Source organism: Anguilla rostrata, chromosome 4, assembly GCF_018555375.3.
Source record: "Anguilla rostrata isolate EN2019 chromosome 4, ASM1855537v3, whole genome shotgun sequence".
In the NCBI taxonomy this organism is placed as follows: Eukaryota; Metazoa; Chordata; class Actinopteri; order Anguilliformes; family Anguillidae; genus Anguilla; species Anguilla rostrata.
Window position 1 is genome coordinate 12,223,413 of NC_057936.1, and position 23,975 is coordinate 12,247,387.

The following is a 23,975-nucleotide window of genomic DNA, read 5'->3' on the forward strand; positions in this document are numbered from 1 at the left end:
TTGCTGACAAAATCTCATCCTGTCACGTCCACTGTGTGGTTGTCTACTCAGAGACACTTGAAATGGCCAATTTCCCGCAGCCTGAAATTTCTGTGAAATCATGAGGGTAATGCATGCTGCTGTCATTATCTTGAAGAACCGTTGTAACCTGGGCAATGCTGGATCATGACCTATTAATGACAGAACGTACAGTATTTAGCCCTCCCTACCTTGAGAACCCTGAATGGCAATCAACAAGCTTCATACAGTTTCCAACACAGTGCTGGCACAAACACATTTTTTCTTGAGCATATTAGGCCATTTCTGAGTTTTCTTTCTGACTTTCTCCAGGATTGAATCTCAGTCAGCTGAATTTCTCTCAGGTATACCCAATCACCTTTCAGAGCCCCCTTTTCACACACAATAGTAAAATGAATCCTTGCTCACATATTTTGGATTTGAATAGAAAAAAGATATGCAGAAGAATTGTATACATAAATTGATATGCCTTTTCATCATTGAAAGGACTCCACTCTGCTGTCTGTTCCATTAAGTTTTCAGTCAAAATAAATCTTCTCAAAATTGATTACTGCAATTGATTGAGCGCTTACAAGCATGAGTGCAGGGGAATCCTTCAGATAAATCAGATCGGATAACTGTTGTCAAGACCTACATGTTTTCTACTTTTAAGGCTATCTCAGTCACAGGGCTACCTACCTTCATAGATTTCAGATAATTATAAAAGGGTATGCTGTTGCTTTTGCCATATAATGATGACAACAAACACCAGGATTGCTCTTTCTTATACACCCATTGCCAAATAACTTCAGAGAACACATGTTTCTATTCTCATTTATAATTAAAATAATGCTCCCAAACAGTGCAGCTTCTCAGCTCAAATTCCCAGTTTCTTTTATGTGTTTCTCAGTCTGCCATTGTTAAGAGATCACACTTGTTAATAGACTGCGAACATGTACAACCACGGATGACGATAATTCAATAGGGCTTTGTGCAGCAGCATAGAAAGGTGGGTTCTGAGGTATAGTTACAGTGTATTCATATGAATCTCAGGTACAGAGTACGCTCCATGCAAGCAGGGAAACACGTAGAAACAGTCTTTATTGTGGTTCACAACCAAATAGAAAATATCACACAACAATTACAACATTCTGTTACTGTAAAGGCGATAAGCCACATTGGCTCATGTTTAAATACATTTGAACTGTATTGTAATATACCAACAGATTTATTATAATGCCATCACCTGAAAACACAGAATTTAATGCATTTAAAACAGAATCAGAATCTGAAAAAAACACTAAAAACATAACATAAACATAACATAAACATCACATGTTTTTAACTGATCTAGCTCATTTTGACACTGAAAGAACTGAAATGATAAACAACTCAGTGGTTTACCAATATGGTACCTCTTTAGAATGCTGATTTATCTTTAGAAAATATTCTATGACCAACTTTATGGTCCAATAAGGTTTTTTGGTCCAGACATGGATTGCATTTAATTAGGCACAGACTTGTTTGCATTCTGAACAATAATGTAACTGAAATCAGTATTTCACAGCTATTAATTTCAGGGCAGGACACCCACAAAGTTATGTTAGCTAATGTTATATTTCAAATATTGTTCGTTGGGTGAAATCGATGCTTCACTGGCAGAAGAAATTTTGTTGTTCAAGATGAAGGTATCTGCATCACCCTGGTTTGTCCATTCAGCTTACTACCAGTAATCATTGGCTCAGAACTTGGTCCCTATATGAAGTTACAGTACAAGTAATCTGAAAAAAATAAAACACTACACATTTCATAGTGGTATCACACGCATGCATAGATGCTAATAAATGAGTAAAACATGCTTTGACAAAGCTGCTACGGTATTAATTACTACGCCATTGAAGAGTGTAAGCACAGGTAAAAATGGTCCTCTGGCTTATGCAGTCACTGCACTAGACTAAGGAAACAAAATAGCCTCAAAGCCATTTACCCAGAGTTCTTTGGTTTTAACATTTGGGATTAAAGCTGTTGATCAATAGTCTCTAGAACAATCTGTGCATGCTGTAGTGTGGCAGGAACTCCCAGCGGTCTCAGTTACAGATCTTCTCTGTCATTTCCTTCTGTGAGGAAAAAGGGAGACTCGGTTAGTTACTGACATTGTCCTGAGTGAAACCCAGAAAACCCACTTGCTGTAATTTTCTAGCACAGACAGAGTTCAACTGAATGTGCAAGAAATGCAAGCGCAGAAAACTAGCTGCAATTGCAGAAAGCACATAAAAACAACATGTATTAATTAATGCACCACAACTGTAGGCCCGTATGAGATCAACCACTGATGGGCTGAAATGCCCTCTTTACCAAGCCCCACATATCAAAAACCTCAGACTCATGCCATATGTGAGTCGCCCGTGTGGTTGCGGGTTCAATCCCCAGCCATGGCACTGAAGGTGGGTGCTTTATTTTTCTTTTAAAAATGGTGTTACATGAGAGCGACTAGCGAGGCAGTGCCATGTTATGGGTTGAGATTGCAGTTCTCCCTTGTGGGCACTAGATGGGGTTTCAAATAACGTATTGCTCTGTTTAGCTCCTAACGTAGCAAACTCTTCTCTCCATTGTGATGAGACTTAAACTGGAGGTTTGTTACCCACTGCAATACCACTGAAAACTGACTCAGTTCCCAAAAACACCTGGCTAGACTGTACTTGTTAATATGAAGCCGTAAGAAAAATGGTTTAAGCCAAACTATACATAAAAGCTAGTGTGTGATTGGGATGTATGTGCTTCACAATAAACTCTCACTAACTTCAGAAACAGGACGAGTTTTACATAAGTCATTATACAATTTATAATTACCTGATATTACAGACTATGATCCCTATCCACTCTGTCACTAGCAGCCTGAACTTTTAATAATCATTCAGTCTCTGAGCATATGATTGCACTGTTGCCCTGCTAAAATCCTTCTGGAAAACACATTACTCCCACACAGTAATTCAGTCCAAACATCACCCCTTATTTAACTCAGGACAAAAAAGGTTTAAAACAATCCACTGGAGCTGAACAACATAATTTGATGTGCTGTGACTGAAAGGTAGAGAAAGGCAGTTAAAGGGAAAATTGGGAAATTATACTGATTAATAATTAAGTTACTCCCCGCCCTCCCTGAGTGAAGGAACTAGCTTTTTGGAGGGTTGAGGGGGTGATCCTTGGGGCAGCAGTCAGATTGCATACTGGCCCCAATATGTTTTTTGTTCTACCAAAAAAATTCATTGAACTATCAGTGTGCATGGGTGTGTCTCCATTGCCCCTAAAATTCCTAAGCAACAGCCTATATGCTCCCAGTTACCCCCACTAGTTTCATCCAGGTAAGTTACAGTAGAGAAGCCTCAGTTTTTTTTTTTTTGTTTTTTTTTTGCCATTTTCTCCAATTTTCTCCTCAATTTTGTCGTTATACCAACACTAATAAGGCTAGTCTAAATACACATCGAAATCACATGATCAGGGATAAACATGGACAATTTAATGAATGAACTGCGCTACTGTCTTTAAATTCTCCAGCTTCATTTCATCCATGCCTGTCTTACTTTTACTTTTTAAACCTATGGCAGTGTTTTCTTGAAGTAACAAGGACATGTTCAATACTGCAAACATGGAGGTTGTCTAGTGCTTGCTTTGACAAAAACATATAAAGCCACACTGATTGTTTCTGGTCAGAATGAATAAATATTTTTGAACTAAGTTGTGTCAGTTTCGTGGAGTTGACATTGTAATTTCTGTGGCTGATATTGCAGAATTCACATCTTTGAATTTTATATTTGGAATGATGTTCAGATTAAACACAATATTTAAGTGATGATCTCAGGTCAGAATAAACTGTTACCCTGCTGTGTTTAATCAAAGCTTGCACTTTATTCATTTTTGTGACCATAAGGAAATCATTTTAGTGCAATATGACTAACATGAAGGATGAACAAGAGCATGCCTTGAAGCCAACAGACTGAATGAAGATCATTGAAATGGCTTTCTGTAGAAAAATGCCTCCTGTTGAACATTAATGCTGTTTACAAAACACACCTACAACATAGCAGCAAGATTCACCCAACGGCTATCTAACAGAAACATGTCATGTCTTTAAAAATAATAATATGAGCTTGAAATCCACATTGAGTGCTTGACAAGTAATTAGGGGTGTGAAAAATACAGAATTTTCTGATTAGCTCAAACTCAGTCAAATACTACTAAGTTCAAGTCTCTGCCCTCGAGCGGAGCAGTGTTCAGTAGCGGTTAAGTTTAAAATGGTAACATTTCAAAATGTAAAAATAACTTTTAACAAATCCAGCGAGGAAAGATTCTGCAGCAGAAGAGGCTGCTTTTGATGCACAATGAAGAAGCATGTAGGCTAAAACACATGGTACAAAATCTCCCATTAGCAAAGAAGTGAAATAGTTCACAACACAAAAAACTTGTGCATAGAAGCATTATATGCAACATCAAATGTGTTCTTTTAGTGGAGTGGCCACATCAGAAGCTTTGGCTATAATCCACTGACTTGGTCACAGAAAATCTACAAAACTCTCAAAGAAGAAATCATAAATCAAGCCATAATGTTTAACAGAGAAGGCAAAAAATAGCAGTGGACCTTAGACAGCCCACAGGCAATAAAGATTTGTGCCAAAATTTGAAGGATGATTTAATGCATATTTATTCATAATCTATTTCTGAAAACGCTGCATTTTGACAACTGCAACAACAGTATGAACCAAGTACAAAATCCTTTTTTCTCAATACAATACCTGACATATATAAGACAGAAAACAACTAAAGCCTCCACGGGGGAATCTAGTCTTACAGTTATGAAAGTTAAATTTGATATGTGGTGTCCATTTTCTTTTCCAGCACAAACAGTGTGTCGTAGCAGTTACACTGAATGCCCTTCATTGTCTGAGTGGGCTTCCGGTGGATTGAGTGTGCTTTGGGCAGTGTTACCCTATTTGATCACTGGTCCTGGAACTGTAAATAATTCAGTTTAGAATAACCACAAGTAAAAATCTCAATTAATCTGTAACCTGGCTTAAAGTTGGCGAGAGGTAAGCACTACGCTCAAAAGTGCAATAGTTATAGTGGCCACATCATTATAAAAGGATTCAGCAATCGAGCTGCAAGCATACCTGTGGATCATGTCGTAAACCAACCTTTCCCAACCGACAGATTCTAACCAGCTCTACCCCCACCCCACCCCTGCCCACAAACTCCAGCACGCACGCAACCCTCTCTCCCTCACCAGGGGCTCCAGCTCCGAGTGCTCGATGAGGCTGAACTCCACGATGAAGTAGTAGTAGTGTTTGTAGCAGGTGTTGATGTGGGCCTCGGCACCCATGCTGCAGATGCTGTCGAAGTGGTGGATGTAGACGTGGACAAAGACACGGAACAGGCGGCTCAAGATCTTCTTGCAGACTTGCTGGAAGTTCTTGGGGAAGGGAACTCCTGAGAGAGCAAGGAAAGCGCTGTCATATTTGGGATGTTCTTCCATTTCAAATCATGGGGTTGTGGAAGGACCACTGTGGTACAGCACAGAACATGGGTGGAACACCCATTCCTCCTCAATTCAAATATTTCTAGAGAATTTAATATTGTGATTTTACAGATATGTGAATGTTTCATATTTTCTTACACTTGGTAAAATGGACACATTTAGAGCATAAACATTAAAGATGTGTTTTCAGACCATTTCCAGCATGGTCTGTACTTGTACCCAGCTGGCAGTTCATCCTAGATAATTCTTCTATGGTAGAGAATTTCATTTGTTCTCTCAGTCTATAAAAGTCAGTTTTCAGTTTTCCTGGATGAAGACTTGGTCAATTTGTTTTAATCCAATAGTGCCCTATCTCTTTGAGATTCCAGGAGAGGAGGCAGGTGACATTAAAATATCACAGAGAAGCACCAAAACAATTTGTTTCAAATGTCACCGTCCCTGTTTAATTAACCTGTGGTTGGCCCCTACTGAGGTATTCTGGGTGCTGCCAAAGGACAGACACCTTAGCTATAAACCTTCGAAAAATATGCCTACAATTATAACTAATTTTGAATTTTGTTATCAGGGTAACTAAGCAACATGAACACAATTTATCTTGTCAAGTAAACTGAGATTAACTATTTATTTTACAATATGTACCATTTTAAATTGCAAGTAATCTGTAATCCACTTATTCTGCAGTAATCTTTCAATGAACTGACAAAGAGTAGGGACTTTTTTCTGCGGTACAATAGCTGTGTCTCACTGATGATATCCACTGGAGGCCTGTGAGAGAAAAGTTCTCCTGCAGGCAAAAAGATTCATACTGATGTCTTTCTGACCACACATACATTCATGAAGTGATTTATTGCCACCTACAGGATTTTACAGGAATATGCCACACACACACACACAAACAAACACTGCCTGGAGGTATGGCCAACCCTGTTTTAAGTTTGTAATTTGAAATTAAAATAGAATTATACAGTGAAATTATAAAGTACATTGAGCAAAATATCCATAAAATTGTCTATACTATTGTACAGTTTGCAATATATGACACATCTTAACACATATTTAAGAACATATGTTAAAATATGAAATATCTGACATTTCATATTTCAGCACAGATTCGGCATTTTGACTCCATCACAAAGAAGGGGAAAACCAACCCACCTACTCGCGTGGGGAAGATGTCCTCATTGTTGATGAGCGTCTCTATCCAGTCCATCAGCAGGTTCATGTACTTGAGGGCCGGCAGCTTGGTGGGCTTCTTGTAGAGGCACCCGTCCTGCCAGCGATACTCGTAGCGTAGGCCGCCCGACATGATTGGGCAGGTGCGCTCGGTGCAGAACTCGCTGACCGTGCCGTAGATCAGGTTGATGCGGTTGAAGAAGTCCACCACATGCACGGCGATCCAGTCGTTGATGTTCTCCCCCTCGGGCAGCTGCACCACCTTGCGCAGATCCAGGCCTGACTTCAGGGAGGCCTGGGCCTTCTTATATAGCTCGAAGCGCTGGGTCCCGGGTTCGAACCTCTTCCGAGGCCGAAAGGTTTTGTCTTTGCTGAAGACTTGTCCAAGACAAAGTGCCATGCTCTTCTATTTTGAAAATAGGGAAGGGGTCCAGGGAGGGACTTTTATAGCTTTTTGGGGAGTTTTATAGGAACAAAGGTTGGTTTTTTTTACTTTCAGAAGACAATGTTGTTTCAAGGTGGAATTGTAGGTGGCTCAGCCTCCGTAGGTTTCAGCCTCTTTAGCCTTCTGTGCCACAGAGTTGAGTAAGTCTAAGACGCAGGCTGGGTAAGTAGGGACATCAATCTGTTGGAATAGAGTAAAGCCCAGAGCAAATTCAGAGGCCTGCATGTCCAGTAAGAAACTATAAAGTTCTGTTCTTTTAAACATCAGCACATCATGAATGGAAGCAATCAGGCAGAAAGAAAATATAATAAATTAAGATTAAGGTCAAAGTTTTAGAAAAAAGTAAAATGCATTTCAATAAACTTGAAAAGAATTTGAATAGCAGCTCAGAAAAAAATAATAAGCCACAAAATATGCACTACTTGGCTTCCTGTGCTCGTTGTACCATGTTTTAGTACTTCCAGTTTTTCTGCTGAACCGAAATAAAAACTGAGCATGTTGTGAGAGAGATTATTTGAAGTAACCAAGACTGAAGACCAGTCCACAGACTAGAGTAGAACGAGCACAAATATGGGTCTTTTTCTGTATTCCCACACATAGCTTGAATCCCCACTAAAGAAACCAGTTTCCTCCAGATGCATTAGTAAAATAGCTGGTCGAGGCTCCAGGAAACAGAGTGGAGCCTTTTCACGTCACCACCATTCAGAACAAAAGCGTAGACATAGGGGGCTAGTAACATGGGTAGCAACCCTTTGGAGCTCTGCCATATGCAATAAATATCCAAACAATCACTATGCACTTTCCTGAACAAAAATAACTTCACCGTGTAAATGAAGGAAGCTACTTCTACTTCACTACTGCCATTTCTTCAGGGAACAGTTTTATTGATTTGTCCCCCAAAAAAGTTTTGAAATAAGTCCACCTTGCCAAGCAATCAGCCAGGTCTAGTAAAAAAAAAGAAACTAAAAAAAAACATACTGGCATCTGGCACAGTCACACGAGTTCATGCACTCCTGGCACTCACCCCTATCAGATTTCCAGCTGTTCCCAAAACACAGGCCAACTATCATTTCATAAAACCACATTCCACGCGCTCTGAATCCTGAGGCTCTTCCCCCGATTCTACATTTCTCCCCCTCGCATAAACGCGAGAGATGTTATTCTATTTGTTTACACAATGGGGCTCGTACGTCAGACGGGATTGAAGCCGATTACACTCTTCCTTGCCCTGCTGCATGAGACTGGATTCAGGGTGAGGATTCAGCAGGCTTTTGTCACAGCTGCACACATCTGCAGCAGAGAGATAAGTAAAGCCAGAGTCCGCACCTCCTCCTTTGGCTGGGGGGAGCGGGGCCGTACCACTGCAAGCACTTTCTCAGATGCTACGTTTCCAAGTCCACTCGGCGACAAAAGCGGGGATTTCTCCGCAACTTCAAATCCAGATTTGCGCTCATGATTTAGTTATGCGGGCTATTTAAAGACACGCCACTCCGCAAGCTCACGTGTTTCTCTGGTTGCTTTTCACGAGCTGGGTAAAAGCTGACACGTCATGAGGCTGCCTGTTTTGGGACATTTTCTCTTGCTGAATGCAGACCGAATTTGGCGCTGAAATGATGGCAGAATTTCAACCGTTGGCTTGTGCTGTGGCAGATCAGGTGGAGGAATAATCCAGTGCCATCAGTGTCATGTGAAGAGACTCTATTTGGGACTGAAGTTAACCTTCACAAAAAAAGGCTTTCATACAAAAGGACAAGCAACAGGAAGGCTTACCCTAAAACACCGTCAAGAGAGTAAGGGTCAGATATAATTGCTCAACAGATTTGCTCAATTGATGGAAAATTTTAATGTTAAATCACATAATTGAACATTTTTATTTTGATGTTTTTTTCTTTTCTCCAAAGCCAAAATTTCATCAAGTCTGGCAGACTGACATGTGCGTGGACCCAGGTGTGAATTGCCAGCTGGTGCCTCTATTCCCTCGGATTACTCTACACCAGCTGAGCTATGCTGTCTCTGTGTCAGACAGACAGCGGTTGTCTGATTGACCACAGCATTTGCTCTAGCACAGTGAGGCAGAGGAAATCCTGCTGGCTGAAACCCACCTACCCTGGTCAAAACTAGTGTCGATTGTACATTTCTCAGTGGGACACTTTGCCAGTGTTACAAGTACAGAATACAAGGATTTGATTCTGAACTGTCAGGTGTGACACTATATAAAGAACTTTAGTTGGATGTGGCGCCAGAGGTCACATAAAAAATATGCCTTATGCTCATTAAATTATCGTGATAGATGCTCTCATAATAACAAGCTTCAGAGCCCATACCAGGAAAGCATTTTTTACGTATAGAGTCATAATACAATTTCAAACATGATTCATACATTACAATCCATATTTTACAAATTCAGGTATGACATTTACCAGCTTACAAACAGAAATTTATGTTGACCAAGATGGGTTTCAGCGGGTAAATAATCATACATCAAGCATATTTCAACAGAGACAGTGTGAATGACAGGCCCTCATAGAATAGCACCAGTCCCAGAGTGCACAGAAATGTACATAAACTGCCCAAAATTATGGATTAACAAAGATGAATTAATTGTAATGAATTCCTAGAACCTAGAAAGTGCAACTGATAAAAAGACAAAAGCCTTTACCATAAGTGCATCATTTAATAAATGTCACAATGCCCCAGGTAACACTGAACATCTCCTCTTTTCAGTTTTTCTCCCAGGGCTGAAAATAGAATCCATTCAAAACCGAAATCAGATCAGTGGTGATGGGGACAAGTAATTCAGTAAATTAAGGGCATGCTATACATCACTAAGATCACTAGAACAGCGGAGGGAAACTGGGTTTTATAGGTCAATGGTAGGGGAGCACTGAAAGCCAGTCGGAGCACAGGCCAAAGTGTTTAGCGCTTGGATCTCGTGCCAGAGCGCATTTGGGAACTGCAAAAGCCATGGACTCGAGCACACAGTTCCCAGCCTTGGGGAAATCAGTGCAACAGAAATTGGTGTGGCTTTGAAATTAAATCAAAATTATGGAAGTTTGATGTTCACAGGTCAACCCAGAGAGGGTTCCCATTCTAAAGTCTCAGTTTGGCCATGAAAATTAAAAGTCATTTATCAACCTGCCCCCAGCCTTCTATGTAATTGACAAGGGCACGCACGCAGACTCACACACACACATACACACACACACACTTTCCTGTGAACGCACAAGGTAGTCAAGGGGGAACATTATGACTCTGCAGGGCCACGTGTACAGATTTTCTTTGTTATTTGTGATACTTATAAAAATAGAAATAATTCATTTCTATTTTTGTAAGTATTTAAACACCATTCTTGAAGGCAGGAAAATAACAAATTAATTATAGTAAACTGAAATTGAAATTTTAATAAAATACTGAATAAGGATTGAAATTCATCTGCAGAGGTGATGATAGAGATGAAGGTGTGTCATGGAGATGTAAATGAGATCTCTGTTACATACAGCAATTAGCTCTGAATACCTTGGGCCCATAATTGTGACATCAATTTCAACTGAATGCATACTAGATCCTCCATGAACAGATGTTGACATTTTCCATCCTGACAACTAACAGTATTTGTGCATCGCCAAAAATAACTACTTGAAAGAATGACTTGATTATCATCGAGGCAAACCTCAATGGTTTATATTAGCATAATCGGCCAAAAGGTCGCGAGAGAGCCAGCAAACTGCGAGGGGGACTGTGATGAGTGTGATCTATGGCCAGTGATGTGGCTCATCGGTAAATTTTAGTTGGAACCTCAACTGGAGCCCTCTACCAGCCTTGGCAAAGGGGTCATCACCATAAAGGCTCCACTAAAATCCCAGCTACGTACATAAATACACAATGGGAAGAAGCAAATGGCATAAGTCACCATTGATAAGCATGAGTTATAAGCAAATGTGATTCGATGGTATGATGTAATTAGCCGGCGCTGTTCGACATTATCGTTCATAATGGTCTGAGCAGGTTGTTAAATGCCATGCAGTGAAAACCAGTGCAACGGCATCCACATCCGCACTTGGGTCCTGTGCCTTTTTGCGCCGGGCCATTCACGGCACTTCCTGTCTTTGTCAGTCCGCAAGCTTGCGCCCCCTGGAACGGTCGGGCCTGCCCTCCTGCTCTGGCAGACGTATGCGTGACACCTGTAAAGCTCCAAGACACCCTGGGGAAAAGACACCTGGCCTGGAAATCTCGTGCAGAATGCCCATTCAGATTAACAATTGGACAATTGCACATCCACTCCTGGACTAGCTTTTCTAGATCTTCGATAGAGGGGAGCGGGGTTCACATGGTGAACTCAGCCAAAACAAGCCACATCAGACGGGCCTTGCATCAAGAAGGCCTGCTGGAAGGCTGTAATCCATCTTTTCGGCAGACACCTTAATTGTTCTTCATCTGCGCAGTCTCTTTAAACAAGTTGCCCCTATGCCTCCCTCAGCAGCCTGCTGTGATTTGTTGCTGTATCAGGTGTCTGAGAAACGTTCCGTTGGTCGACCCGATGTGGCCTACACCCAGGGGTTCACCTTTCCATCACTTGTGAGCCAGGAGGCGGTCTGTGTGGAGCGGCCACTGGACGAATGACCACATCATTAAAAGAAGGACATGAGGTGGTGAGGTTAAACCAATCTGAACCCGGGTCATTCAAAGCCAGCCAACGCCACTTCATTCAGAACGATATCCACAGGGTAGGTCTCCCAGCGTCTGACTGAGCACCAGATCAGGGTTGCCTCAGCAAGTAACAGTCATAGTGAAAACAAAAGCAAATGGAGGGACGTTTAACTGCCACCACTCTTCTCGTAATTTATGTCATACTTCAGCGGCCTCAGACTACAGCATGTCTGGTCACGTTCAGGGGGAAGGGACCGACAGTCGTGATATTTATGGAAACCCCAGGAATTTCCTGACGGTAGAAATCTGAGCTACTCATTTAAAACTCCATACCCAAGTTCTACAACAAAACCCTAAACACTTAAAACACAGAAGAGAAGAGGCAGCAATAGGCAAAACTGAAACAGAGGCAGAGCAGAGAAACTAAGCTAACAGAAAGTTTTAAAACGGTACCTGGTGAAAGTCCTGCTGTGGATGGCTTGGAATTTCAGGGTAGAATCGTGGGAAGGCCCGCTTCTCAACTTTCACTCCCGACTGACAGGAATCCAGCACGTTCAGCTCAGTCCCCTCCAGCTCTTGTGGACACTCCCTCCTTCCCAGATGCCAGCAATCCCAGAGTCTCTAACTTTACTCCCCAGAACAAAAAAGCACAATGGAAAAAAAAGTTGTTTGGCTTTTTTTCCCCCTGTGAGTGATGTCACATCCTGTTTTTTTTATGGCACGCCCCTGCTATCTGTGTGTGTATATGCATGTGTGTGCATGTGTTCGAGAGAACTGGAAGTGGAAACAGGAGGTTCCTCTTATGTGGGGGTGAGAGGCTGAACTACAGTGTCTCTCCGCCCCCCTCCCGACCACACCCCCACTGATCGCCTCATACCCTCAGTGGAGCTGCCCCACATCCTGTCTCTGGCCAGGTCTTGCCCTGGCTGTCTCTCAGGTCCCTGTCAGGCAGAGAGAGAACAGGCATGGTACATTGAGGCTCTGTCAACATCTCTCATTTGCTCTCTCTTCTACAAGCAAGACACCTTTCGCAAATATTGCTGCCATCAACAGTGCAGTGAATTATTCATGTAAACAATCAGAGAATCAACAGAGAAATGTTGAATGAAAAGAATGAATCAGGCAGAATATTTGTTTATTTGTTTATTTAAAGGAATACAGTTTGAAATTGTTACAAAATGTCACTACAATATTTAAATAAAAATTATTTATTTATTTTGGCCTTGATGCCCAAATGCCTCAACAGAGTCAACTGAAAGATTTTTCACACAAAAATAACCGTGTGAACAGTCAACAGCTAAATACGGTTAGGTATATATAATTCAATTGACAATACAGTGGATGAAATATCACCATCTGTCCTGAGAGATATATTTGTGAGGTGAATGCCTACTGTTTTATGGAATGCATTGTCCTCTTCTGATGCTGTGGAGACCTTCTTGACACTGAGAACCTTTGGTGTTTATTCTACTACGGTCAGCAACCAGCTGTACTGCACTGATTCCATTCTTTACTAGACAAGTGATATGCTGCATACTGGTGATAAGGGCCTGCCTTTCTGGATGATGAGATAAATTAAGGTCTGTTTAGATAGTCAACTGGGGACTTAAGTTCACAAATTCACTTTATCGAGTTCCACTGGGTTAAATGTTTTGTTGAAAGAAGTGCACTGTGATAGCTACAATTCATTTCCCTGTACTATGGAGCTGAATGCAAATTTCAAGCTAAAATGATCTATCCATACACTGTAATGTTTTATGTAATTTTACACAATCAAAATAGCACAATACAATAAGCTGAACAAATCACTGATGATATATTAATTTAAAAGATCATTAAAACATCTAATGGAAGTTATAGTATACTTTTGCTGGATTAGTTAAAGATTTAGAAATGAATTAAGAGCTAAGGCCAAAAATCATAACTCATTATGATTCCAAGGAGCTAAAAATGTTTAGAAGGTTAGAACAATATTCTGATTAGTGGTCTTCCATATATGAAGCAAATCTGACTGATTATTTATACAGTAAGTGTTTGACTCTAACAGGACTGATATGTCCAGTTGTATGAGCTCTACCATTTCATTACAGACTCTTGTTGAGTGTTGTTGCTGCATAAATGACCATAAAGCCATATGCTGTTGGTCTCAGTGGTTATTATCTGAAGTGGGTGAGAAGTTTCACTGGGAAGCCCAGTGTAAACTGTTCTGTGATTGTGCTTGATGAGAGTATAAGAACAAGCATGTTGGGCTGTCTTCCAGAGGTACAGGTACTTATTGAGGGCATTGATTTGTGTCATGTGATTGCAGTTATACTGTGATGATTTGCATTTGCTTTCTTTTTTAGCAAAAGCCATCAACCTCAGCCCTGTTTCGATCACGCTTCCATTCAGATTCAGATTCAGATTCAGATCAACTTTATTATCCCACAAGGGGAAATTTGTTTGGTCCAGTGCTCCAGACATAAAAACACTATAAAAACCATAGTAAAAACAACAGAATACACAGTAAGACCGGCAACACAATCATAATAAAACACATTTGATAACATTGAGACGGAATAAAACAACAATAATAATAAAACAATTTTTTTTTTAAATGATAATAAATAGAAACACTCAATCCAAATCAGTAAAATCAAGTTTGATATAAAAATGCAAAAAGTGCTAAAAGACCTGTTGATTAAAACTGCATGTTATACAGGCTGATAGCTTGAGGAATAAAAGAGTTCTTGTATCTCCTTGTTTTGAGTTTTTTTTTTTTTTTTTTTTGTAGGACAAAAATTTACAAATGGAAGACTAAAGAACCATCACAATTCAAGCAAAAATTTGCAATATGGCAGTGGTCTGCAACCCTGGTCCTGAAGAGCCATAGCTCGGTTGGTTTTTGTTTTCACCTAAAAAAAAAAATAGCACCAAATTCACACCCAAATGACCAGATGAAGTGAGTTAACTGTGTAATCAACTGCTGTAAGTACAGAGAAACAATGAGCCTGTAGCTCTCGGGGATCCATGCAGCAGATGTCAGGAAATGGAAAGGAAATGTCAAAAACAAAAAACAAAAAATGTATTATTATGCAAACTCAAACCTTAAGCTTGAAGGTTTTTCAAGATATAGCAACAGACGATGTGTAGTAATGACAAACATACATTTAATTTGATCAATTAATTGAAATATTGGCATTCATTTTGAAAACTTCATTTTAAGAGGTCAACACACAAGTCATTATCTCAGACAACAAAACTCAACTGTTTTCCCAAATGGATAAAGTCCAGTACAGGCATCCAGTTACGGGATTCTCCAGCCCTGCGATATAGTATGTTCACACTTAGGTTGTGGGGAATAGACAGATCAGAATTAATACCGTGTACAAAATTGTGCCACCAGAGGGCATCCAAAACTAAGATTACTGTAGTTCCACTTCCTTTAGCATTATTTTGTCTTTTCAGACGTCATTTTTCTTTCAACTAAAACTAAATAAAGTCTATAGAGACACAAAGAGATCCCTATGTGAAGAACTGATGTGAGGTTTTTCAGGGATATTCAAGAGGTGCACGTGAGCAGATTAAACTGACTACCAACTGAACCTATACAAGCACAGTATCAGTATACATTAAAACAGAACCAGAGTTACTATAGCTCATCTATAAAACCGTAAAACCTAAAGGAGGTGTAAAGGAATTAAAATATTTTCTTTACGTTCCTTCAAAAATTGTATTCTGGTTGAATTAATTTAAAGATTTAGACAGTAGATTATGCTCCAGGTAAACATTACTCAAGGCAGACACAGCAGGAAATTAAACCAGACAGCCTGTTTGTCTTTCTCTTTCACCTACATCCTGTCTGTTTTCTCTTTGGCTGTTCCACTCCAAAGCAATATCTTTCACTGATATTATTGCATTCCTAAGCAAGATGAAATCTAATTTTAATTTTTTAACCTTTGAGTAATTAATTGAGTAATTTTTTAACATTGAGTAATGTGAGCCCATAAAGCAGAAAATATGAAATTCATTTTATGCCAAGAAATCATATTGTTTAAACATTATTTTAACCCTAAACAAATCAAGGCCTATTGTTATCAATTAACGTTTGGGTTAGGTTATGAAAATTTAAAAAAAGTTTTGTTTTATACTGTTCAAATATTATTTCTTCTAAGTGTCATGGTAGTGCTACAACAATATTTTTCAATGTAAATAGATAAATTGGGGTAATAAGCTGATACGTGTGATTTAACAGGAGATTAAACCAGTTGCAAAACAGTTCATCCAAAGGTTAACCAAATGTGAGAGACAGAACTTGCTATTGGACAGGATAAATCTGCTGTCAGGGTTTTCAGGGACATGGACCCAAACGCAGAGTGGGAAAAACACACAAAACTAAAAGGGTAAATATACACAAAGAATTTAATACAAAAAAACTCAGGAACAAACAAAGGGGCCAGGAGGGGCAAAACCACAAACTCAAAAACCAAAAAAAAAACACAGAACAGGCAGGTCAGAAATACGGGCAGGCAGAACACACAAACAGGCAGAAACTCACAAGCAGAAACACAGTCAGAAACACAAACACAAGCAAGCAGCCACATACAAGTCAGGAACAAACACAAGGAACCAGCACCCGAGTCAGGGGAACAAAGAACTTAAATAGACAAGACACAGGTGAACTCAATACATAATCAAACAAGAGGGAAGGGATAACGAGGGGCAGGTGGGGACGATGATTAAATAACGAGACAGGTGGGAACAATGATTAAATAACAAGACAATAATGGAAAGCAATAATACAATTAACACAGGGGAAACCAATGAGGCAATGAACAAAAATACAAAAACTGAGAAGTGCCGCCAACTGGCGGCCCAAAAAGGAAAAATAGAAACAAAAAGACAGACCCATGACATCTGTCAAGTCCTATCCAGCAGGCTGATTATTTTTGTTTTGGTATACATTAGCTAAAATTCCTGTGGTAAGTTGATTTTCATGTTATATTCACACAACATTCACTTAGCAAACTTTCTTACCAGAACAATTTACAAAAGTGGGGATTATCGCAATATTACTTATTAAAATTTGACTCATTTTTGTGGATAGTATCAGTGATACATACATGAACCCACTTTTACTGAACTGTGGAGGAATTATGAAATAAAAGCCAAATAATACTTTTTCTTTTCATATATTTCAAAATGTATTTTTTAATGATATTAACAATTAACAAATAATAAATAAAATAATTTTAAAAATGCTTATCAAACTCTAGACCCCCAACCACCATAATATTATTAAAAATTGAAATGAGCAAAAATAATTCTGAGCAATAACACTGGATTTATGTTAATGGACATGCTATAGTGATCTGAGTCAAAGATCTGTGTAACCTATGGTTTTCATGTTTCCAATTCCTGTCATTTCCAAAATTCTTCCAGGTCATAACAGTTTTCGCGATTTTAGTGATGCAATAATCCATTACTCAAGACGTGTAATTTCACCATAGTCTGCTGTCATCTCAACTCCACCTTTTTTCGGCCTCGTCCCGTTGCCTAGGGGTTGGGTCGGATCATTTCCACTGAAGAGGGAAAGGAGGCGTGTCATTGGCAGACCCGCAGTGCTTGGGTGAATGTTTCTGTCCTTCCGAACTATCCGATCAGCTCTTGATGTGTTTTCAGGTGGGTATCTCATAAAAGTGAGGTTTTTCCGCAATTGCGATGTTTTAGCCTAAGTCTCAGGTCTTTTTCATTTTTTATTTTATTAGTTCTTCTCAAGTCAAAAAGCGTAGTCTACTGTACAGAAGACAATGGAGTACTGTATAGGTCGGCGCCTTTAACGAGGTTCTGCTTGCTACAACGTGCAACGTTCCTTGTGCAATTATGTTCATGCATTGGTTCAATAGATCTCTCAAATGAGAATTTTCTCCTTTACATTAGGCAGACAGCGTATGAGTAAAGTTTGCGAAATATTTTAGACGATTTGCGACAGAAAATATGCAAATCAAAGGGCAAAGTAGCTCATACTACCGGTTAGCAATGTGCGATTAGCAATCTATGATTTCCTTTTCAAATCATGTAACTTTATGGCTAAAAACACATAGGCCTAGTCCTTTCTACAATACGATTGTAGAATTATAAATCTGCCTATCGTTATCGGCGCTAATACTTCTGTTCTTAGGTAGCCTAGTGTACCATGTTTTTTCAGAGTAACGGGGAATGTGTGCTGGTAAGGAACTGATCTTTACAAGAAAGTTTCTTTTCAAAATGACCGTTCGCTCAACTATGACCATTTTTTATGAGATTGTTTTATATTTTTGCATATTGACATTTCGATTAGCTATATTACACAGCATTCGTTCAATATACAAAATATGCATACAAGCATGTTGATCAGAATAAACACTACACACCCAGGTGTTCTCTTTTCGTAACGTGATCATATTCCATTCAAATATTTCTTTTTGAGGAAACCTGCTTTTGAACAAAGCTGTGTATGCCTGTCTCAGGTTTCCCTCCAAATTAGTCTTCTTTCTTTCTCGCTTTCCCCCTGCTCTCTGTTTCTCTCTATCTCTCTCTCTCTCTGGGTCACATCATTGGCAACATCAAATCTCTCAGCAACATTTTGAAAATAGACTACATAATAGTAGTAATGATTGAAATGGTCCACAGAGTTAATTCTGCAAAAAGGGAACTGTTTAAAATGCAAGGCTGGGCAGGAAATTACATTGAGTGAGTGATACAATGCCAAAAGCTGCTGTTGTATGAAGTAGTGGGGGATAATGATGGACGGCCATCCACGCAATTTACAGTAAAATCTGTTTGAGGATTTGTTTTGTGACCCACTTTCAAATGTGGTCCATTTATACAGCAGTTTATTTCTTGGATTTACAGAGGAACTCTTAATTGTTTCTGTATCAAGCTTCAGTCTTTCAGGAAGTGAGTGGGCGCTACCTATTAATACTGTCTTTGTTGTTTCACTTACAGAAGATCAGTAAACAGTCCAGAGGAAAAGGACCATCTACTGGTGGAGCAAGCTCAAGTTCTAGCAACTAGCTTTTGGTGAGTGCGAGGACTTAAAGTCAGTCTGTTAAAATGGTTTGAGGACAAGGACTGAAATATAATTGTGTGTAAACCGCTCAAACCCTCCTGGGCACAGTGGAATGTGTACTGTTATCTTAAGGTGACAGTGTTTAGTATTGGCAGCATGTGTGGACACTCCCTGTAAGCCTAATGAAGGGTGTCGGCCAAAACCAATAAACATTAATGATGGTGATTTTGTGGTTGACTAGTACGGATGTTGCATTGTACTGACTTTTGCAATGGTTATTAGTTTACAGTGTGATGTATGAACATACCAGGACCTAGCACATCTGAGTTTACTGTGTTTGGCTTCAGATTTGATAGGTGAAAAACCACTACAAGGTTAAGTGTGCTACTTCTCTGCTGACTTAAAGGCTGAACTGTTTGCGTAACTGATATGATTGAGATACCTACTGTATGTGCACCTAGGGCTAGTTTGTGACTGCAATGGCAGGTGTGCTGTGTTACCTGTAGGGATGGTGTCCTTGAAGCCTTTGTAACCACATCAATGGATGTTTTCACTCCTGTACTCACAAAACAGAATAATTCAGAGTTTAAACCTGGTATAATTTACCCTGGAAAGTTGTACATTTGGAAACAGAATTGTATGATCCGGTATTGGAAAACAATGCTTAGTTCTTTAACATTTCTGTTTGATTGCCAGCATTCTAGATCACCAATTTGTGGCCTCATGACTTTCATAGTTGTTGATCCAAGTTATGCTAACATTTCATTTTGTGCTTTCAATAATCAACATTTTCCACCTCAAGTAAATAATTGGTTCCAGGATGTGTTTTCTTTGTGTGATATTAAAGGGTCTTTTTGCACAGAGAAAAAGTTAAAGGAAAAAATGTAAAGACTTCAGGAAACTTGCATGATCTTTGGATGCTCCTGAATGAACTGTGGGAAGCCATATCCCAAGCATTACAGAATGGCTTCCCATACGTAATACAATTATTAGTATTTTTGAAGATATATCGAGATTTCGTTTGGTACATGTTTTTTTCAGATGTAGGCCTATTTAAGTTTAGTGCAAAACTAACTAAAACTGTCTAGCGGCATATTTTCAGACAAACTACTGTGATTTTTTCAAAGGTCACTATGGAAGTAAGTCTGGAATGAGGGGGTTAACAATCTCACCTACTTCTTATTATTCATGAACTAGCAGTCTAGCGTTTAGCAGGAGTTGCAGCATTGCTTATGTTAGACATATAACAAAGAAAAGCTGTCTTCAAACATTGGAGGTTGAATGAAGTTTGTCTTAGGTAAATTCAACACAGAGTTCACGTTGGGATTGGTGTTGGTTTCCGTTGTTGTGACAGTGACATCTTAATGAAAGCATCTGACACAGGATTGCCCTGAGGCAGAAGCATGGAGATGTCAGTTGAGTGAGAGAAATTTACATTAAGGGGCCAGTGAAAGGTTTTGCCCTCCTTGGCTGTGCCACAGCTCTTCCTTTATACTGTTGTGTGTAGTGTTTATACTGTACTACTTTTAGCACTGTATGAGCTGTATGATGCAAACATTAATACCAAATTTTAAAGATCGACATATCTGTACAGTTTGCTCAATATAGTACAGGCCATCAGTTTATTCCTTTACGTTAATAAAGTGGTATTTTCATACTCTTACGCTGGAAGGTATTATTTCCACAACCAATGCATGTGGCAGTCATATGCCTTTTTTTTAAAAAAAGATTGCCTCCCAGAATTTTGTAATCATTCATTGTTCAAATACACACAAAAAAGGAGAAAAAAAATCAGGGATACTTGTAGCACATCACATGTACCAAAAATAGATGAAATCATGAGTGGTGGCTGATCAATATATGCTGTTATTGATCTACACTTGCTGAAAAATAGTATGTTGAAGGCAGTGTTACTTAGGCAGGGTTGTAACTTATAGCCTTTTGGTGTGTGCTAGTTGATAATGTCATGTCAATGTGAATACATTCCTACCAAAGCTGGCCAAATTCAGATTGGCCTAATCTGTAGTTTTGTAGTGCCCTGTGTTGCATTCCAGCTTCTGTTGAAATGGCTTCCTTCCTCAGTACGACATATTACCGAATGAAATTGTTTTTAAACTGACATTCATTTGATATTGAGTATTTTTTTATTTTATTTAAACCCCCATTGGATTAATCCATCAGAAAATTTGAACCTTTATTTTAGTACTTTCTTCTGAGACAGCCGGTTGCATTCCCCATATTTTCTCCATGAAGGCAGGATATTTTTGCCTTTATTTTTCTACCTTTACTGAAATGAACGATAGACCTAAAATATTTTTCTAATAAAAAACTTATCTTCCTGTGCTACTTCTTTAGACCTGAGGTTGTACGCATTCTATTAATACCTACCATACTTTGGAAAGTTTTTTTTTCTGCTGTGGCTCTCTCATTAGCTATTTATTATTTAATCATGCTGCCTTTGTCACTTGTTAAGAGAGCTCCTGTGAAGCATTACCCTTTGTTCAAAATCGTTCCTCCTGCATGTTTATCTTTTTCACAGTAATCACCAAGATCTTGCATAGTTTACTGTAAGGAAACCTTCAAAAGAAAATAAACATGAATTCTTGTTCACAAAAATAAGCTGAAGGCTGAAGTAACAGGATCTGATAATGTTCTCCTGAACCTCAGGAATTGTGAGTAGGCTAACCCCTTATGTGCATAGCGATGAACGCTATCCACTCTGTGTAAACTGCTTAGATCTTTGGTTTACATTATAATTCTCTAGCTTATCAGTGAGCTGATCATTATTTCAGAGAATGTGATGTAAAAATATGAGTTATTTTAGTGGATCATTTTCGCTGTCTTATCACTAGATAAAAATATATCACCCTAATCTCAACCATATCTTTACATATTGTTGGAGACTAGATAGACATTTTCTCTTGTTGGCCATACTTAAATTATAATTTGATATGGCCTTGTCATTGGCATTGCAGTTTCTTGTTTTTAGTACAATTTTAAAATACAATGTAGCCTAATGTGAAGTAAATTCAGTGGAACATGTTACAAGTTCAAGTAGTTATTTGTTACGTATATTTGTTGCTCTTTGACAGTTCTACAACAGACAGGTCAGACTGATTATTCATTGTGAGGAATGTTGGTGCACAAGCTGGAGGTATTCATAGTGACAATGTATGTAACCTCAAATATGAAGTATAGATAGAATGCCAGTTTTGAGACCAGGGACAAATGTGGTATTCCTCAAACTGCAAATAGATTAAACAAATGAGTGTTTATTATTGATAATTATCTTCATTGAAACTCTTTAGGTTTATCTACAGAACATAATTTATTGGCAATGTTTAGAACACATTATAGTCATTCTGTCTGGATCCTTGGGATCAAAATGATTTATTACTGGTGAAAGCGGACAACAAACAGCAAAAATCAAATCAAAGTACATGGCTAGTGTTGTTCAACTAACTTTTATTTCCTCTTAGACCTTATTTAGACCAACTTAAACCACATTCCCACTGCTTTGAGAAAACAGATGTTGATTTTAAAAAATTTCAGTTGAGGGGAAATCTGTGTCATTGCAGAGAAAATACATTCAAGGAGAGTTACATTTCCATCCTTTCCACAAGTTAAGTAGTAATTATGTTATAGAGAAGTTACATTCATCCAATTTAGGATTGTCCTAAATCTAGTTGGTTAGATTTGTCCTAATTAACTTTAAACTGGATTTTAGGTCACCATGCTTGTCAGCCTGTGACTTTTTAAAAATATATACTTCCCAACTGCAGAATTATTTAGATCTTTCGATTAAACGAAGACGTGGAACAACTCTTATGTTCACTAATGTTATCTGTAGGTAGGCCGCAGCTGTCAGCAGGACAGTATTTCAGGCCCAGAGAGCCTGAATTCATTCACTAACCTTATGTTTTTTTAACCAATCAAGTGAATGAGGTCCTGGCCATATTCTGGGCTATCCACTGCTGTGCTTGAAGTCTTAAAGTGGCTTCATGGCAGTGAGGCGGCATCACATTCCAGTTACCAAACAGTTAGATGCCTGCTCCCTCAGCTTCACATGTGTTCACTGTAGCGGTTAGCTATGCAGTGCAGTGATTAGCTATGAGGTCCGGTTCCTAGGCTTGACACTAGGCCTTTCCAAATGTCATATTCATTTGAAAACTGTATAAATAGACATTTTTTTTCTCCAGAGAGGTAGTAATGGCTATTCGTGTGATAATGCAATAATGGTGTTTCTGTACAGAATTCACCAGGAGAAGCCAAAGAGTCCAATGTGTGCAGGATATTTAGAGGGACTTTCCATAACTAGAAACTCTCCCTCCTACATGAAACATCTTGCAGGGAAAAAAACAATTTGGACAGAGACAGCCCCAATGGCAATTTCTTGGAAATGTGGTGATTGTGATTGCTTGCAAGGCATTCAGGCACATTAATAGATTTGTGAGAAATATTGTTTGAGATTTTCCTGTTACAAAATAACTTTGAGATTTTATCCAACTGAAAATATTTGCAGTTTTCAAATATGTGTCAATGTGTGGCTCTTTTTCCATAGCTGTGAAACAGCCCACTTAAGAGAAAAGGTGCTAGCAGTAGCATTGTGTGGAATGCGGTATGTCACTTAGCTATTTAACAGTGGTCTTGTCAACACAGTCTCAGAATTCCGGCAATGCCATTGTCATTTCCATGAAAACATCGATGTGTGTGTGCCCTGGATATTACGTGGTGACACAAATGGAATTTGGGTAGCTGCCATTATGTTTGATCAGATAAAAATGTAACTAGTATTAACACACTTAAGTCCTTGTGCAGAGTCTTGTGATAACTCTGCTATTTCTGTCCCTTGAGGTAAAGACAGGGTTATCACCGAGCACGGCTATCAATGATAGACTTGGCCTGTGCACAGAATTCCTTCAGCTCATCCAATCGTATGTCTTGTTTGTGCCTCCCAATTTCTTCTCATTTGTTACTTCAGGGAATGAAAAAAGTTGGAAATTGGACCAATTGAATTTGCGCTGTCATGGGGTCCCACTTCCAGACATCATCCACCTTATTATCCGTGGAGCAGGAATGAAAGGAAAAAAAGGTTTTTAGGAGTAGGTTTGCGGTTTTGAGTTGTGTGTCCCTGGCACATGGAACTAAGGCTT

General features: G+C 39.1%; 2 protein-coding genes across 5 annotated transcripts in view; one reads left to right on the top strand and one right to left on the bottom strand.

Annotated features, from left to right (window-relative positions):
• Nucleotides 1-1,079: 1,079 nt before the first annotated feature.
• Nucleotides 1,080-12,567, bottom strand: mob3c (MOB kinase activator 3C). 2 transcript variants are annotated; one of them, XM_064330667.1, is made up of 4 exons: nucleotides 12,246-12,567; nucleotides 6,683-7,325; nucleotides 5,276-5,478; nucleotides 1,080-2,114 (listed from the first exon to the last, which is right to left on the bottom strand). In XM_064330667.1, the coding sequence occupies exons 2-4, from the start codon at nucleotides 7,098-7,100 to the stop codon at nucleotides 2,085-2,087; spliced, it is 651 nt and encodes a 216-aa protein (XP_064186737.1). In that variant the 5' UTR covers nucleotides 7,101-7,325; nucleotides 12,246-12,567; the 3' UTR covers nucleotides 1,080-2,084. The 2 variants fall into 2 exon arrangements, with proteins under 2 accessions (XP_064186737.1, XP_064186738.1); XM_064330668.1 differs by lacking the exon at nucleotides 1,080-2,114 and having other exon boundaries at nucleotides 5,282-5,478; nucleotides 6,687-7,325.
• Nucleotides 12,568-17,298: 4,731 nt separating this feature from the next.
• The window catches only part of elovl1b (ELOVL fatty acid elongase 1b), a 33,650-nt gene continuing 26,973 nt past the window's right edge, over nucleotides 17,299-23,975 (top strand). For all 3 annotated transcript variants that reach the window (XM_064330672.1, XM_064330671.1, XM_064330674.1), the window contains exons 1-2: nucleotides 17,299-17,453; nucleotides 18,759-18,833. The gene's annotated coding sequence lies outside the window, so the exon portion shown is untranslated. The remainder of the gene's footprint in view (nucleotides 17,454-18,758; nucleotides 18,834-23,975) is intronic.

Excerpts from the sequence above, each read along its gene's own strand:
- mob3c (XM_064330667.1), bottom strand. The coding sequence starts at position 7,100 with ATGGCACTTTGTCTTGGACAAGTCTTCAGCAAAGACAAAACCTTTCGG. Across the intron at positions 5,479-6,682 it reads CATCTTCCCCACGCGAGTAG|GAGTTCCCTTCCCCAAGAAC; the intron begins GTGGGTTGGTTT and ends TTGCTCTCTCAG. Across the intron at positions 2,115-5,275 it reads ACTCGGAGCTGGAGCCCCTG|AAGGAAATGACAGAGAAGAT; the intron begins GTGAGGGAGAGA and ends TTTTCCTCACAG.